The 13672-nt window shown below is 38.9% G+C and overlaps 1 protein-coding gene across 5 annotated transcripts in view; it reads left to right on the plus strand.

Moving 5' to 3' along the window:
* LOC113683425 (protocadherin Fat 4) overlaps positions 1–13672 on the plus strand; it is a 107770-nt gene that overhangs the window by 58018 nt on the left and 36080 nt on the right. Inside the window, exon 1 of one of the 5 annotated variants that reach the window (XM_089205736.1) lies at positions 720–1806. The exons of 2 other annotated variants lie outside the window; for them this stretch is intronic. In XM_089205736.1, coding sequence (XP_089061862.1) covers positions 1391–1806 — 416 coding nt within the window. In that variant the 5' untranslated portion in view covers positions 720–1390. Of the gene's footprint in view, positions 1–719; positions 1807–2263; positions 4889–6343; positions 7278–13672 lie in introns of those variants that run through there. 2 more of the 5 variants (XM_089205734.1, XM_089205732.1) reach the window with 2 other exon arrangements.

Below are 13672 nucleotides of genomic sequence, written 5' to 3' on the forward strand. Positions count from 1 at the left end.
CCTTTCCAGAATAAAAAATTGAGAAGTTGAAGAAGTCAGACTGTTAAGCATGAGAACGAAGTCAAAGGGTGTCTCGGAATTTCACCGAAGTTCTGAGCCTGGTACAAATTAAAACCAAGCAGTTATTATTCGCCCGGATATTTCATAGCAGGTTAACTCAAACAACAAACCAAGCCAATTTGTCACAGTATGGCGGTTTTTCAAGAGACCTATAGGTTGCAGTGTTGATAGAGGTATACATTAAGAATATTACTAATGGTTCTGTTCCTCTGTTTTGACAAGAAATATGCCAAAGCCAATTTATTTCTAAGTGCATCAGCATCTGTTGTCGCTGAACATGTTAATTCTGGGAGTTACAATCTTTTGTGCAGTTGCTTTACAAGTAGGCTGATGACTGCAGCTGGCTAGTTGCTGTTCATGCTTTTTTTCTGTCTTCTGTTCAATCACAGTTGTGTCCGCTTACTTCTTGCAGTGCTTTGCCCGAGCGCATAGCTTGTCGGCTAGTTCACTGGTGTAAATATAGTAGAAAAAAAAACAATTCGACCGTAAAGGTCTTGCGGAAAAAATGCCTTTCGCACGCGCATGCTGACCCTGTGCGCAATTTAGGTCTCGCAACAATGTAACCTTTCTCGGTGTAGGGTTTTCATTGACGGAGTGTTCCCGGTTCGAGAAAAGGGAATGAGCATGCTTTCAGTTCTATTATAATCTTGAGTTTTTTGCTGTTTATTAACTTTATGTCACTGATAAGCCTTTTTTTTCTCGGTCGTTGATGTCTCCATTCCATTGTTTAGCCGAATATTCAACGAAATTCAAATAACTCTTGCACCTTTGTACAAAGAAAAGTTCACGACAAGGATAATTAAGTGTTTGTTGATGATGTCAATAAATGTTATGAAGTCAGGTTATGTTCGAATAACATCCATAACACTTTTAAGACCTCATAGATGTATACAGAAAACCGCTTCGAAAATAAAAAAGCACCATACTGGAGATCTGAGATTTTGCGATGGAGTATGGGATTGTCTAAAGGTTTCTCGAAAGTATCACCAGGAGAACAACTTGTGCATAATTGAATTGCATAATTGAATTGTTTGACGTCCGTCGAATTGAGGTCGTCTACCTTTACGAACAAGTTTATGTGCTATTCCAAGTCGCTTTGTTTTCTGAGCCTTCTTATCAGCGTCACTACCAGTAAAGACTGGCGAAGGAAACCTGTGGTAGAGGAAAGCGCCAAGGTGCGTCACTCCCGAACCTTTGAGATGAGCCACTAAGCATTTTTCGTTGGTAGGAGGCGGTGGCGTGAGGATATTCGATACCTTGAGGATGTGTTTTGTTATTCGTGGGGTGATTCTTCCAAAGGTCGCACTAAAACACGTCTTATTTTGCAACAATGGTGCAAACTTACTCTGTAAGTCTTGCTGTTCTTTTGATAGCCTTGATTTCAACGCCTTCATACTCTTGGAGACGTCGAAGAAGGCGAAGATGTTCTCCTACCCACTGCAGAGTTAGTAGTTGGACTTCCTGGAGTTCTTGCACTCTGTCTTGTGGCGGTGGTTTTCGTTCTCGTAGGCGGAGTAAAACGCTCACTGAGTCCTGCGGAGGGAGATGTCCATATGACTTGACGCAAACGCAAAGATGCAATTCTCAGTGTTGTCCTATTAATTGTAAATATACGTGGAGCGCTTGGAGTAGTTGTAGTGGATGCGGAACCTCGACACAAACAAGAAATCCTATTATCATAAGACCCAGTTCTTGTAACGGGAGAGCTTGTCCTTCGACCGAAACACAGTCCTGCAACACAGGAATGTAAGTGCACTCAATCATTTTTTGATTAATGTTTATATGGGCTATTTACGGTAAAATCAGTATAATCATGATCACTGATCATGATTATTAGTAATTATTTTGAAGCAATTTGTGCCTTTTTTAAATCTTCGAAACATATACATCGAAATGCTTTAGAAGAAAAGACTAAAGATGCGAGATGTTGGAACTCGAGCCATGCCGGTTTGCCTATCTCGTGTCAGTGAAGAGACCTTCGAAAAAATTACCTCACCTGATATCGGTGTATTTTGATTTCTACTGATTTTTGGCGAGCATGTCATGTCATATTTAATTTTTATTTTTTCATCGGCTGATAAGGCACATAGGTGGTCTAGCTGTTTTCCGATGTTTGATAAAATGCGGGGCAGTGATTTAAATTAAGACGCGGAAAATGTCATTCAGCGAAACACATCATAAGTCACATGGGTGGTCTAGCTAGACATCTTTTATTGTGTAAATATCTACCTCTGAAGTTAGATGCGTTAAAATGAGTTTTCAATGTAAATAGTCGCACTAATTTATAAAATTGCTAGATTTCTAATCTTTGACCGAATGAGTGAAATGGTGGTTCAAAGGGTTCCTGACTTGAATACTTAATGTTTAAAAAGCCTCTTTAATTGTGTTACGGAACTGGCCTTTGCAAAGCATTTGGGATCTGGTCGGCGCCTCTCAGTTATAAAATGTTACCCTACGAAAAACGAAATGGTAAAGGTAATTTGCTGCACCTTCTCGCTTTCAATAGAGTGCGAGAGGAAATTCACAGAAATAGGCTTACTAACTGGCCCTCTTTCACAATACATAGAGTCCACTGGTGTGCATTAAGTCCTTCCAAAAAGTGATATTTCCTCTTGAGTGTACGCCTTTTACCAGTTACCTTCTAAATCCTGTCCAGAAGGCTTTTATGCCCCTTGCTTCATATGCCTTGAGGCTTCCCTCCTGTTGCATTCTTGTAACTGGAGCCTATTGAACCTTGAAATTCTGCCAAGGTAGTAGAGATGGAGTGTAAAAGAGTACTCTTTGCCTTTTACACCCAGTTCTCCCTATTTCCTCCGCCCTTAGAGTTTGCCTCAATTGCAAACGAGATTGTGGGAACTTCTGTTGTCATTTTTTCAAGTTCTTTTTTATCCTTTCTGGATTTTCACGTTTCTGCAATCTGCACTGCTTCAAGACTTTTATTTCCTATTTTAAATACTGTTGTCATCTTCATCATCAAATCTGCGGGTGTTTTCTTACTACGGAGGATAATTCTGTGCCTTGTCGAGCACAGAAGCGCTCAACTGATACCTGCTGCTTAGCGATGTTAAACAAAGCTTCTCTGTACATTTGTGATTATTGCAGAACGTGTTATTTTCTCCCTAATGCACACCATCCTGTTTACCTTTGATCGCGGTTAGACAGAGAATCTTCCGCAAACTTAGATTAAATTGGAAGCCGTTGAAGCAAGAAGTTTCGTCAACCTCTTATTGTTTCAATGTAAGATTTACTTATGCTGTTTGCGAAATGAAGACCAAAACTGCATCTCAAAGGCTTTATGTCACAGTTACTTTTTATGGTGATAAGCAATCCTTGCTGTTTGTTTATCTTTCCATAATTTTACCTCTTCAGTTTGTCTTTACCTCATATACTTTGGTCTTACTTGTGATACTTTGCCAAAAAAAATCATCAAATTTTTAAAATCTGAACTTCGTCAGAGTTGAACAATTTTCTTTCGTAATTGCAATCATACAAGGCTGAATATTTATTTTCCCGTGATCAGGGAAGTCATGAATCAAAACTTGTTTAGCATTTAAGCTCTTGATGTCAGGTCTATCAGGTGCATAATTCGAATTCCAAATTCTTCTTAGATTTGCTATGATTTATTCACTGTAAAAGTTTTTATTTCCTTGTTAGTTTAAGCGGATGGCTTAGTCTAGACAAAACTTTAATTTCCGATGACGTAAGTTGTTCCACTGGGTTCTCGCAATATTCATGTACAGCTTATTTCTATTGAAAATGAATACCTTAAGTATTGACGTAATCCAAAGCCTTGTCTACAATCTGGATTATGTAAATGGATATGTTTGAAAGATGCCTTGTAGGATGACCGTACCGTTTAGAAACCTTACCAAACACGTCACTGACATCTGGTGCTCCATGAATTAATATGTCCAGTTATCTGGTTATGAGAGCCAAATTTGTCACGGAGAGCTCCTTCGTTGTTACTAAGATTTCCCCAAATTCTGTTTGACACAAGGCCAAATAGAAACTGACTTCTCAGTGAGCATTTTTGCTTGTAAGCAAAGGATTATATAAAGCTTCTAAGTGCATTTGTGATAATCGTAGGACTATGAAACCCAATGGTGGCTGTCTCAATGGACTATGAAGTCTGAGAACGGACCAGCATACAGATAAGGCCAGGAAACGGCAACGGTCTTCGAGTTAAAGGTTGTCGCGTTGGCTCGGTTCGTTTTCTGTATTGTCCTCTTTGTCACATTCATCATCTCTGCGATTAAGTCTGAAAGCTCCTAAAGAATTCACGTCAGTGTTTTGACAGTAATATTAGGACATTCAATATCATAATTAGTTACATTGCAACACCTGTAATCACACGAGCTTCGGGTTGCTCTGACACGCACCAAAAACGCATTTGCAAATACGAATTCATGGCTCGCGTTATTTATTTGCTCTTGGCGCTGGCCTTAGTTAGCATCATGTGGACGCCTTCAAACGCTTGGAGACGTCGTAGAAGAAGGCGACGTAGGTGTTCTGTAACCCACTGTAGGGTTAGTAGCTGGAGTTCATGGAGTTCATGTAGTCGATCTTGCGGTGGGGGAACTTCTTCCCGTTCGCGGAGGAAGATTGTCTCCGAGTCTTGTGGAGGAAGATGTCCCTACTCCCTGTCGAGCTCGAAAAGGTGTAACACAAACTGTTGCCCTGTAAATTGTGTGTATACCTGGAGTTCTTGGAGTAGTTGTGTTGGGTGCGGGATCTCAACGCAGACACGAACACCACGTATTACAAGATACAGTTCGTGCAATGGGAGATCTTGCCCAGCTAAGCAAACACAGTCTTGTGACACCGGAGTGTAAGTATAACTGAAGTAGAATATTTGATCTATATTTTCATCAGTTATTTGCGTGTAGGCCTTAGAGATTGCAGCATCCTAGAAATTTTGCTGTTGTTTTAAATCATGTCACTGTCTTGTTAATTCTCAATGAAACTATCACGAGGATCATTCATCCAGGCGCAAATTAATCACCATTGTTATGCAGTATGTAGGACAGTTGTCACATGAAGCTCAAGTATATTCCAGCTCTGTAGATCAATTATGGTTAAGCATTTGGTAGAGCTTCCAATTGCTAAATCTGATATAGCTTTTCTTCGAGTCCTCTCTAAGAACTCAGAATTTATTTGTCCGACGCTCATCACAAAGGTAACATATTTCTTTCTAAATGTTTCTGTATTCTCTGCGATTCTATCACTTTATATTTCGAACTCAGGCAGCGGAAAGATTGTTATGAGTCGCACTTGACCTAAGGATTATAGCAAAGCTCACTCGATTCTTGGTTCATCTGAATTCTTATCGAGAGAACACCTGTCTATCAAGGCTTTATTTTTTGGACAATCATCCTTTCGCTCAAATCGTCGTCAAAGTCTAAAACAAGTACGACGATATTGATCTAAGTAAGATAAACGTTTCTTATACGGCTTGATTTTCATCCACCAATTAATCAGGTCACGCGGGAGGCCAAGCATGTATGTGATAAATCGACTGACCCGATGTATATGCCAAGTTTCAGCAATTAGTACCCTCTAGGCTTAAGTGATGGTCTTTTATGAATTCTTAGTGCTAAAGTTTCCAGTAGATCTTTGAAAGCGTAATATGAACGCGTTTTTTTTGTTTTTGTTTTTTGTTTATTTTGTTTTTTATTTTGTTTTTCTTTTAAATCGGTTTAATGTTAACTAGCTGTCTTAAGAGAACTTTCCGGAAATGTTATCGGGATAAAAGCTGCAGGATATTAAAGACGGCCTTTTATTAAATTTTATTTGTTAACGTCATCCGTTACCTGATAAATCGGCCAGTGTCGGAAAGTTCTCTTTTTGTGTGTGTGTGGGAAGCATTTAAGTTGCGCCGGATTCGATTAATTTAACTTACTGTTATTATAAATCATCGATTGATTTAATTTTTTTGGAAGAGAAACACATCTGAATTCTCTACCCATGCTCGGAGATGGTTTGCTGTATTTTTTGCTTTGATCTGATACACGATAACGGTACGATGTAGCCACAAACCTGTTCGATTAAGAGTTTAGTGTTAAAATTCGTAGACCTAGTTCAATCTTAGACATGATTATTCATTGCTCGACCTCAAACCTTGTCACGCTTACAAGCTGCGAGAGAGTCTAGTCTTCGTCTTTCATAAAGTCATCATTCTGCAGGCAAAATTTTCTCTATTGTCTTCCTTTCTGTGATCCTGGTATGCGCTTATGCACGTCGGGCCTACTAAACAGGCGATTGGATCACGAGATAAATCGCAGGATAAATATTATGTTTTAAAGTAAATACAGCTCAACCCCCAAACTTACATGCGATATAATAACTCGTAAAAAAAATATGAAATTATTAAAAAATATTAACATTATTCATCGATTGATTTAATTTTTTTGGAAGAGAAACACATCTGAATTCTCTACCCATGCTCAGAGATGGTTTGCTGTATTTTTTGCTTTGATCTGATGCACGATAACGGTACGATGTAACCACAAACCTAATAATTTTACAAGATATTGGGGCAAATTCAAATACCTTAACCATACTAGTGTGGTGCATAGGCAAGTCAAGGATATATTCACATATCTTTCAGCAGAGACTGAGCAATAGTGCCTCGGCACGTACTGCTAATTCGGAAGCGATGTCTTTCAAAAAGGCTTAGGACAGTAATGAATCAAGTCTTAAAGTCGTCTGGTATTATACACTGAGGTCAAATTGAAGATCTCTTCGGATCGCGACATTTTCCTGCTTGTTAGAGGCATGAGGAGGTTTCTTTTGGTCATTTTTTTGCTCTTTGTGGTGTTTTGTTCTTTAATTGGTCCATCTGGGTCATGGCGAAGAAGGAGAAGGAGAAGACGGTGTTCGCGAAGGGATTGTATTCTGAACAGCTGGGCGGCAAGCGGGAGCTGTTCAAAGAGTTGTGGTAGCGGATATATGGTTCAACGGAGGTCTGTTTATAGATGGTCCAGTTGCGGCGGTACGAGTTGTCCTTCTTACTACAGTTCTCAACGATATAGGACTGTTTCGTGCAATACGCAATGCTGTCCAGTTAACTGCCAGTGGACGTGGAACTCCTGGAGTCCATGTATCGGTTGCGGCGTATCACAACAAAGTAGAACGATGCGTATTATACGTTCCAACTCGTGTGGGGGTACTGCGTGTCCAAGTTCTAGACGTCAGACGCGAAGTTGTAATACCGGAGTGTAAGTTTTTCATTACTTCTTTTAGCTTTAGAAGATCCCGCGTTGAGCCCTAGAAAGTCGATGCATGATTCTTGTTTATCCTTTCAGATGTCTGAGCAACATCTTGATACGTTCGCCTTAAATAAGGACAAAGCAAAAGCACTGGAAATATCTTACTTGTCTCAATGAATATCCAACAAGTGGCTAACTGTTTGTTTTTTGTTTACTAGTTAATGTTAAAGTTCTGACTTTCTGACCGTTCTATTTTCGTTTTGCTTTGGTGCATTTTTACGCGTCAAAAAGTGAACAATATCCATAAAGCGTTTGTTTTTATGTGCTCAGCTGGTGCCATACAAAAGATAAGTTCATCATTTTCCTCGTCTGGCATATCTTCCTCATTCGCTTCTTTAACTGTGTTTCCGTTTCTTTCCCTACTTCACGGGGAACTACGAAGTCAGTTCAACTTAAGTTTCACATTTATGCAATGCTACTGCGACTTTTTTTTTTTAGAGAGCTAAGTCCCAAATTATTTTCGGTTTTAGAGCGGGGAAACGCTTTCATATCCCCTCTGACTTAAAGTGGGTAGTGATCAACACACTTTCGACAGTTGTTTCACCTTTTTCGTGATTCAATGGCAGAACGCGATATGTTCCTCCAGTACCCCTAGGAGAATTTGCTTAACAGTTGAAGCTTCTTAGGTTGGCGATCATTTTCTTCATTCTCATGATCTTAATTAATGATTCAGCAGTAGTACTGTAAGGAGAAATTAGATTATTGTCATCCTAAGAGTTTAAAGGGTTAAAGCAGATGCAATGGATTATGGATAATATTTTGTTGAGATGGGAGAGATTTTGTCAAGAGGAGCAGGGGCTCCATCTCCAATTCTATCATCTACTGCTTCTTTGCGTGATGTCTTCAACCTGCACGGGTCACTTCCTTTGTTTTCCATCAGTCTGTGACCCTAGGCTTTGCTTTTACTTGTCGTATCCTGTAACCGGCCATAAGAAGTTTCCAAAACAAAGGATGTCAAAAAGAAAAATAGTGTTGATTTGGCTTTCCCCTGAGCAGTAAATCTTGTTTCTTGACAAGATAAATTTAAAGTTCATTTACCCAAAGTATGATATTAACAAAACAAGGTAGCGTAGCGCTTGGAAGTAATAGGAATTATGATGTTTGTTTGTTTATTCAAGACTAATTATTCTACTATTACTCGCACCAAGTTCAGCTACACGCAAAAGACGTTATTTTTTACTTAAAAAGAAACTACCATTTTACCTAATGTCCTATCTTTCAAATGATAAGTTTGTAAAATTTCATCGTGAACCTGCCTTGAATAAAAACACATCAATTACACCGGTGCAGGAATATTTCAAGATCTGCATAGACAAGTCTTTAAGAAAACATTCCATCTTGCAGCGGTCAAGAAAATACAGTTAATGGCTGAAAGGCTTGTCTGGAAGTTGCGGCATTCATAAAGGATTAGGAAACATAATACATTGGGTTTAAAATTGCTTTGCCCTTTCCTCTGAGATTATATTAAAGATTCCTTTAGAGGGCAATACTTTGCCCATAAGAAGTATGAGGAGCTTCCTTTGCCTCGCTTTTCTCATCTTTGCTTCGTTGTGCGCCCTAATTGGTCTGTCCGAGTCGTGGATAAGAAGAAGGAGAGGTAGAAGGGGAGGAGGAAGGAGGCGGTGCACACGTCAAGATTGTGTTCTCAATAGTTGGGCCACTTTCGGTAGCTGCTCCAAGACATGTGGTGGTGGGTTTTTGGTTCAACAACGGTCTGTTCGAACTTGGGCAAGATGTCGTGGTACAAAGTGTCCTTATTATTACAGTTCTCAACGATATAGAACTGTTTCGTGTAACACACAATGTTGTCCTGTTAACTGCTGGTGGACATGGAACTCCTGAGGTCCATGTCAAGGTTGTGGCGTGTCACAGCAAACCAGGACGATGCGTATTATAACATCCAACTCATGTGGCGGTACTGCATGCCCAAATTCTAGAAGTCAGACGCGTAGTTGTAATACTGGAGTCAAGTTATAAAATTTGTTTCCGATGTTTTGGTTTCGTTTGCGATAAAGCTCATACCGATCGACCGTCGAAAAGCCTGATTCGTGAATTGTTCCTTTCCTTTAGTAGTTATTTATATACCTTCACCTGTCTAAACGACTTGTCAATACCTGTATCTACTTGCTCGAACCAACGAAAGACAAACAAAAGCAAAGGCAAAAAACAAGAGAAAGGCTAACTAACCTCAAAAAGGCCGGTAATAATCCAATACTAACATAAAAAAGCATTTAACTGCATTGCAAAGCTCAGCAATGGCCTTGCAATCTATGTTATTTGTAAATTGAGAAGTGTGCTTTACGTTATCAAAGTTGTTCCAGAAAGGCGCAAAGAAGTTAACCCGGTTTTACTGCACTATATACAAATCAATATCATAATTTGGATCAGTTGTGATACAGTTGTGATGAATGGCTGGTTCAAAAATGAAAGTCTTGCTGAAATGTTTGTTTCCGTAACTCTGCTGCGGTGTCTTCGCAACATTACCGTTCGGGTGCGATTTATAAAGTGAAACGTGTATATCCTCGGGTACACGCGTTGGTCGAGCTCTATCGCGAACTCTCTACTAACGCAGCTGTCCTACCACCAGGTTTAATATACTTTTAAGAATTGTTAGATTTTAGTATTCGTTACTGAAAAATACAGCATTTAGTTACCAAAAGCAGTGAGAAGCAACAAATAGGAAAAAAGGAAAGAGACAGGAGGTGTTAAAAATAATTGCTACAGGTCAATTACATTTTCTCTTTCCTTTCAAGTGTGGTGACCGTCTCTAGAATTTCAAAATGTGAAAAGATCGCTTAAAAGAGTGCATAACTAATCGATGAAAGGCCGCAGAGGACAACGTAGTCTACTCTAGTTAGAGGGCTAAAGAGAAGGAGACTTAGCATTTGTGGTTGCAGGGTCTTTTTCGTGCCCTTCCCCTTCTGCTTGTTTTGTGGCTCATTTCCTTTTAGTTTTCTGTTCAGTTTTAGATCTTGGAATACGCCTCTGCCTGTCCTTTATTGGAAATGATTGAGACTCGAAGAATAGATGATTTCTATTAATCATAAATGTTTGTGTGTTTCCAAGATGTTATGCCAAAATTTGAGTTTTATGTCAATACAGCGGGTACCGAGCGTGCTCTAAACAAAGAAATCTGAATATTACATTTATTTATTTCGGCAATTAAAGGGATCTAATGTCGCAGCCAGAGGGATCTTTATGGGATACCGTAGAATACAAAAGAATGCAAACAAAACATGATATGGTAAAATGCCGTATATAGCAGTATACGTTGTCTTATGAGTAGGGATGAGACTGAAAGTATTATCAGATTGCATCACTTTACTCTCTGGATTGTTATCTGAAAAGTATGAGAAACTTCGTTCTGGCCGCTCTTGTTGTATCTGTGGTATTGTGCGCCCTTATTAGCTTTTCTGAGTCGTGGTTAACTCGCCGAAATCGGCGGGCAACCCGAAGAAGGCCATGTACTCAACGAGTAGATTGTGTTCTTGGAAACTGGAGGACATACAGAAGTTGTTCAAAGACCTGTGGTTCAGGGTACTCAGTTCAGCAAAGGCCAGTCAAAGTTTGGCCGAAATGTGGTGGTAGAAGGTGTCCTTATTATTATAGTTCCCAAAGATATAGGACTGTCTCCTGTTATACCCAATGTTGTCCTGTGAACTGTTGGTGGACATGGAACTCCTGGAGTCCATGCCAGGGTTGTGGCGTATCTCAACAAAACAGAACAATGCGTATTAGAAGGAAAAATACATGTGGTGGCAACGCTTGCCCGAGTTCTAAAAGTCAATCGCGAAGCTGTAATACCGGAATGTGAGTTTGTTTTTAATTTTTATCTTTTATTTCAATTTTTGTAAAGATCCACAGAAATCTCAGCACTTGTCTTTGTTCTCCAACTATTTTTTTTTCCTTTTTTACCTGTTTCAAACTGCTTACTCCTTGCATTTGCCTACAGAAAAAGTCCCTATTGTCGAGGCGATGGAGCATTGATGGGTCTTTTTGCAAGGGAAAAGCGAGCATCTTGAATAGTCATTAGTTTCTCCTTTTATATTTTTTATCATTTGTCCTTTTTACATTCTGTTCCTATTGGCCTCGAAATCCAACATAAAAGCTAAAACTTGCCTCGAGTCAGGCTTGCAACAGCGCATTGCTCGGAAGTTAGAGAATTTAGACTCTTATCTCTGAGTAAGTGTTCCTTTTATGTATGAGTGTTCGCTTCGAGTAGATGAATCGTCCGTGTTTGCTTGGGTAATGTATTATTTGTGTGACTAGCTTGACTCATGACAAATGTGCTTGAATTTGAAAAGAATCACAGTACAGACTTATAGACAGTTTTACCAATATGGTCTTACGATTTGGCGAGATATTGCCTGAGAAGCACACATTACGCAACGCGTTTTAATGTAATTTGATTTTCTTGACAAAATGTCCATGTGAAGAAGTCGATATGAGATTGCGGCTGGGAACGTACTTGAATTTCCGGTGCTTATGAAGTTGTGACGCTAGCTGTCATGCAACTAAAAGATCTTGAGGGAAAACCCGCCATTGTAATAGTTTAAGTCAAAACATTAGAGTTTTAAGGCAACTGTAATCTGCGTACTGGCCGTTTTAATCTCACTGAACGCCCCAATTAACGCCAGTTACGTAGGCGAAAGCAACAATTATGCATCGTCATTAAGTGAGTGAAGCAATAACAAAACAGGCAAGTAACCTTTAGGAACAAGCTCCTGCTTGTCGTGTTAATTGAGAGCCAGTGTCACAGGTCAATCGACTCACACGAAATTAATCATATATACAAAGCATATGACATTCTTCATGCTGACAGTATTTCATTTATAATTGATAATTTCAAGTGTTCTCGTGCCACGAATCACTCTTAGTGACTAGAATTGACCTTATTGAGCATTAAAAGACTTTTAGCGCCTAAACGGAAAGTTGATACAAGTTATTGCAGATATTCAGACTCAGCCATCATTTTGAGAGTATTGTATCACGTTGTTGACGACCAGACGTTTGCTTGATTTTCATCTCAAATTTGTCGCGCCGAACTGGTGCTTGTTTTGACATGTGTTACGTAAATAAACAAAGTGGCTTCCACTAATCACTAAATAACGTCGTCCTTGCTCTTTCTGCCTTTTTCAAAAAAACATGTCTATCTTCTGACGAAACAACACTGCAGTAAAATAGATCAATTCTTGGTCAACAACACTCGGTATTCGTATTGTTGATCAGATAATGAATAGATAATTTTTTTTAAAAGAAAACGTTTATTTCGCCAATTTCTTTTACTTTTGTTTCTCGGCTGGAAGAAAAACTAGGTTGAAAATCTCAGACTATAACCTTTACCATTTGTACAGGATTCGGAAGAAAAGCATTATGTAATAATATTGTTCCTTATCGCTAGCAGATTAGCATGTTAGTTTGCGGTTCTAAAAAAGAAAACTTCAGACTCGATTTGATGTGAATAGCAGAGTCTGAATTGGATAGTAGTTGCGATAATAAACAAAGTTTAAAATGGCAGGTAGCTAATCTTACGTTGTGTAGATGTGTTTTAGAAACCGGATTACCGGTAAGTTGTCAAATATAAATCTCAGGTAACACAAGCATAATTATTGTTTTAAGAAGAATATTAGCTGATACAACCGCCTTATTACACTTACGCCTAAGATTTATATCCATTCATAATGCCTTCAACCGCTTAAAAATGATTTTTTTACTGCACAATGATATACATGTAAGCACGTTGACACAAGTTCCAGCGGAAGTTTTTATAACCGGAGTTTTGACCTTTTTCCAGATCCTCATGACGTTAGATCTTAACACGTAAAATACACGCACGTTGCAAGAAGCTTAAATGATCCATCGTAGGTATATTTCTCGGGGTAAATTGTACATGGGTCTGTACGTAAATCATGAAAGCTTTGCTTCTTTAATTTGCGACCGATTTTTAGATTGCTATTTTAATGCTACGTGTCTTTTGGAGCCGTGTTTCCGGGTCTTTGCCTATACATACACACTGACACCGATCGTGTGCCCCGACTTTGTGAAAACCGTTCTTAAAATGTTTATAACGGTATATTTGTCTTTGTTATGAATGACATGACATAAATATTGCGTTACCGGAATGTTATTAAAAGCGCGCTGCTGATTTTATGCTCTGTTTCTTTTTGAACAAAGGCACAACTTTTAACACTCCTTAAGTTGACATATTACAGTTTTAATGAGACTCGATTTTAATTCGTGACCCTTTAAATTGAAGTTACTAGTAATATGAAATAGGAGATAGAAGGATACGAAAGCGAAAAATCAAAGAATTAAAGGTAAATTAAAGGTCAGGTATTTATAGC

Source organism: Pocillopora damicornis, chromosome 4, assembly GCF_964200805.1.
Source record: "Pocillopora damicornis chromosome 4, jaPocDami1.2, whole genome shotgun sequence".
In the NCBI taxonomy this organism is placed as follows: Eukaryota; Metazoa; Cnidaria; class Anthozoa; order Scleractinia; family Pocilloporidae; genus Pocillopora; species Pocillopora damicornis.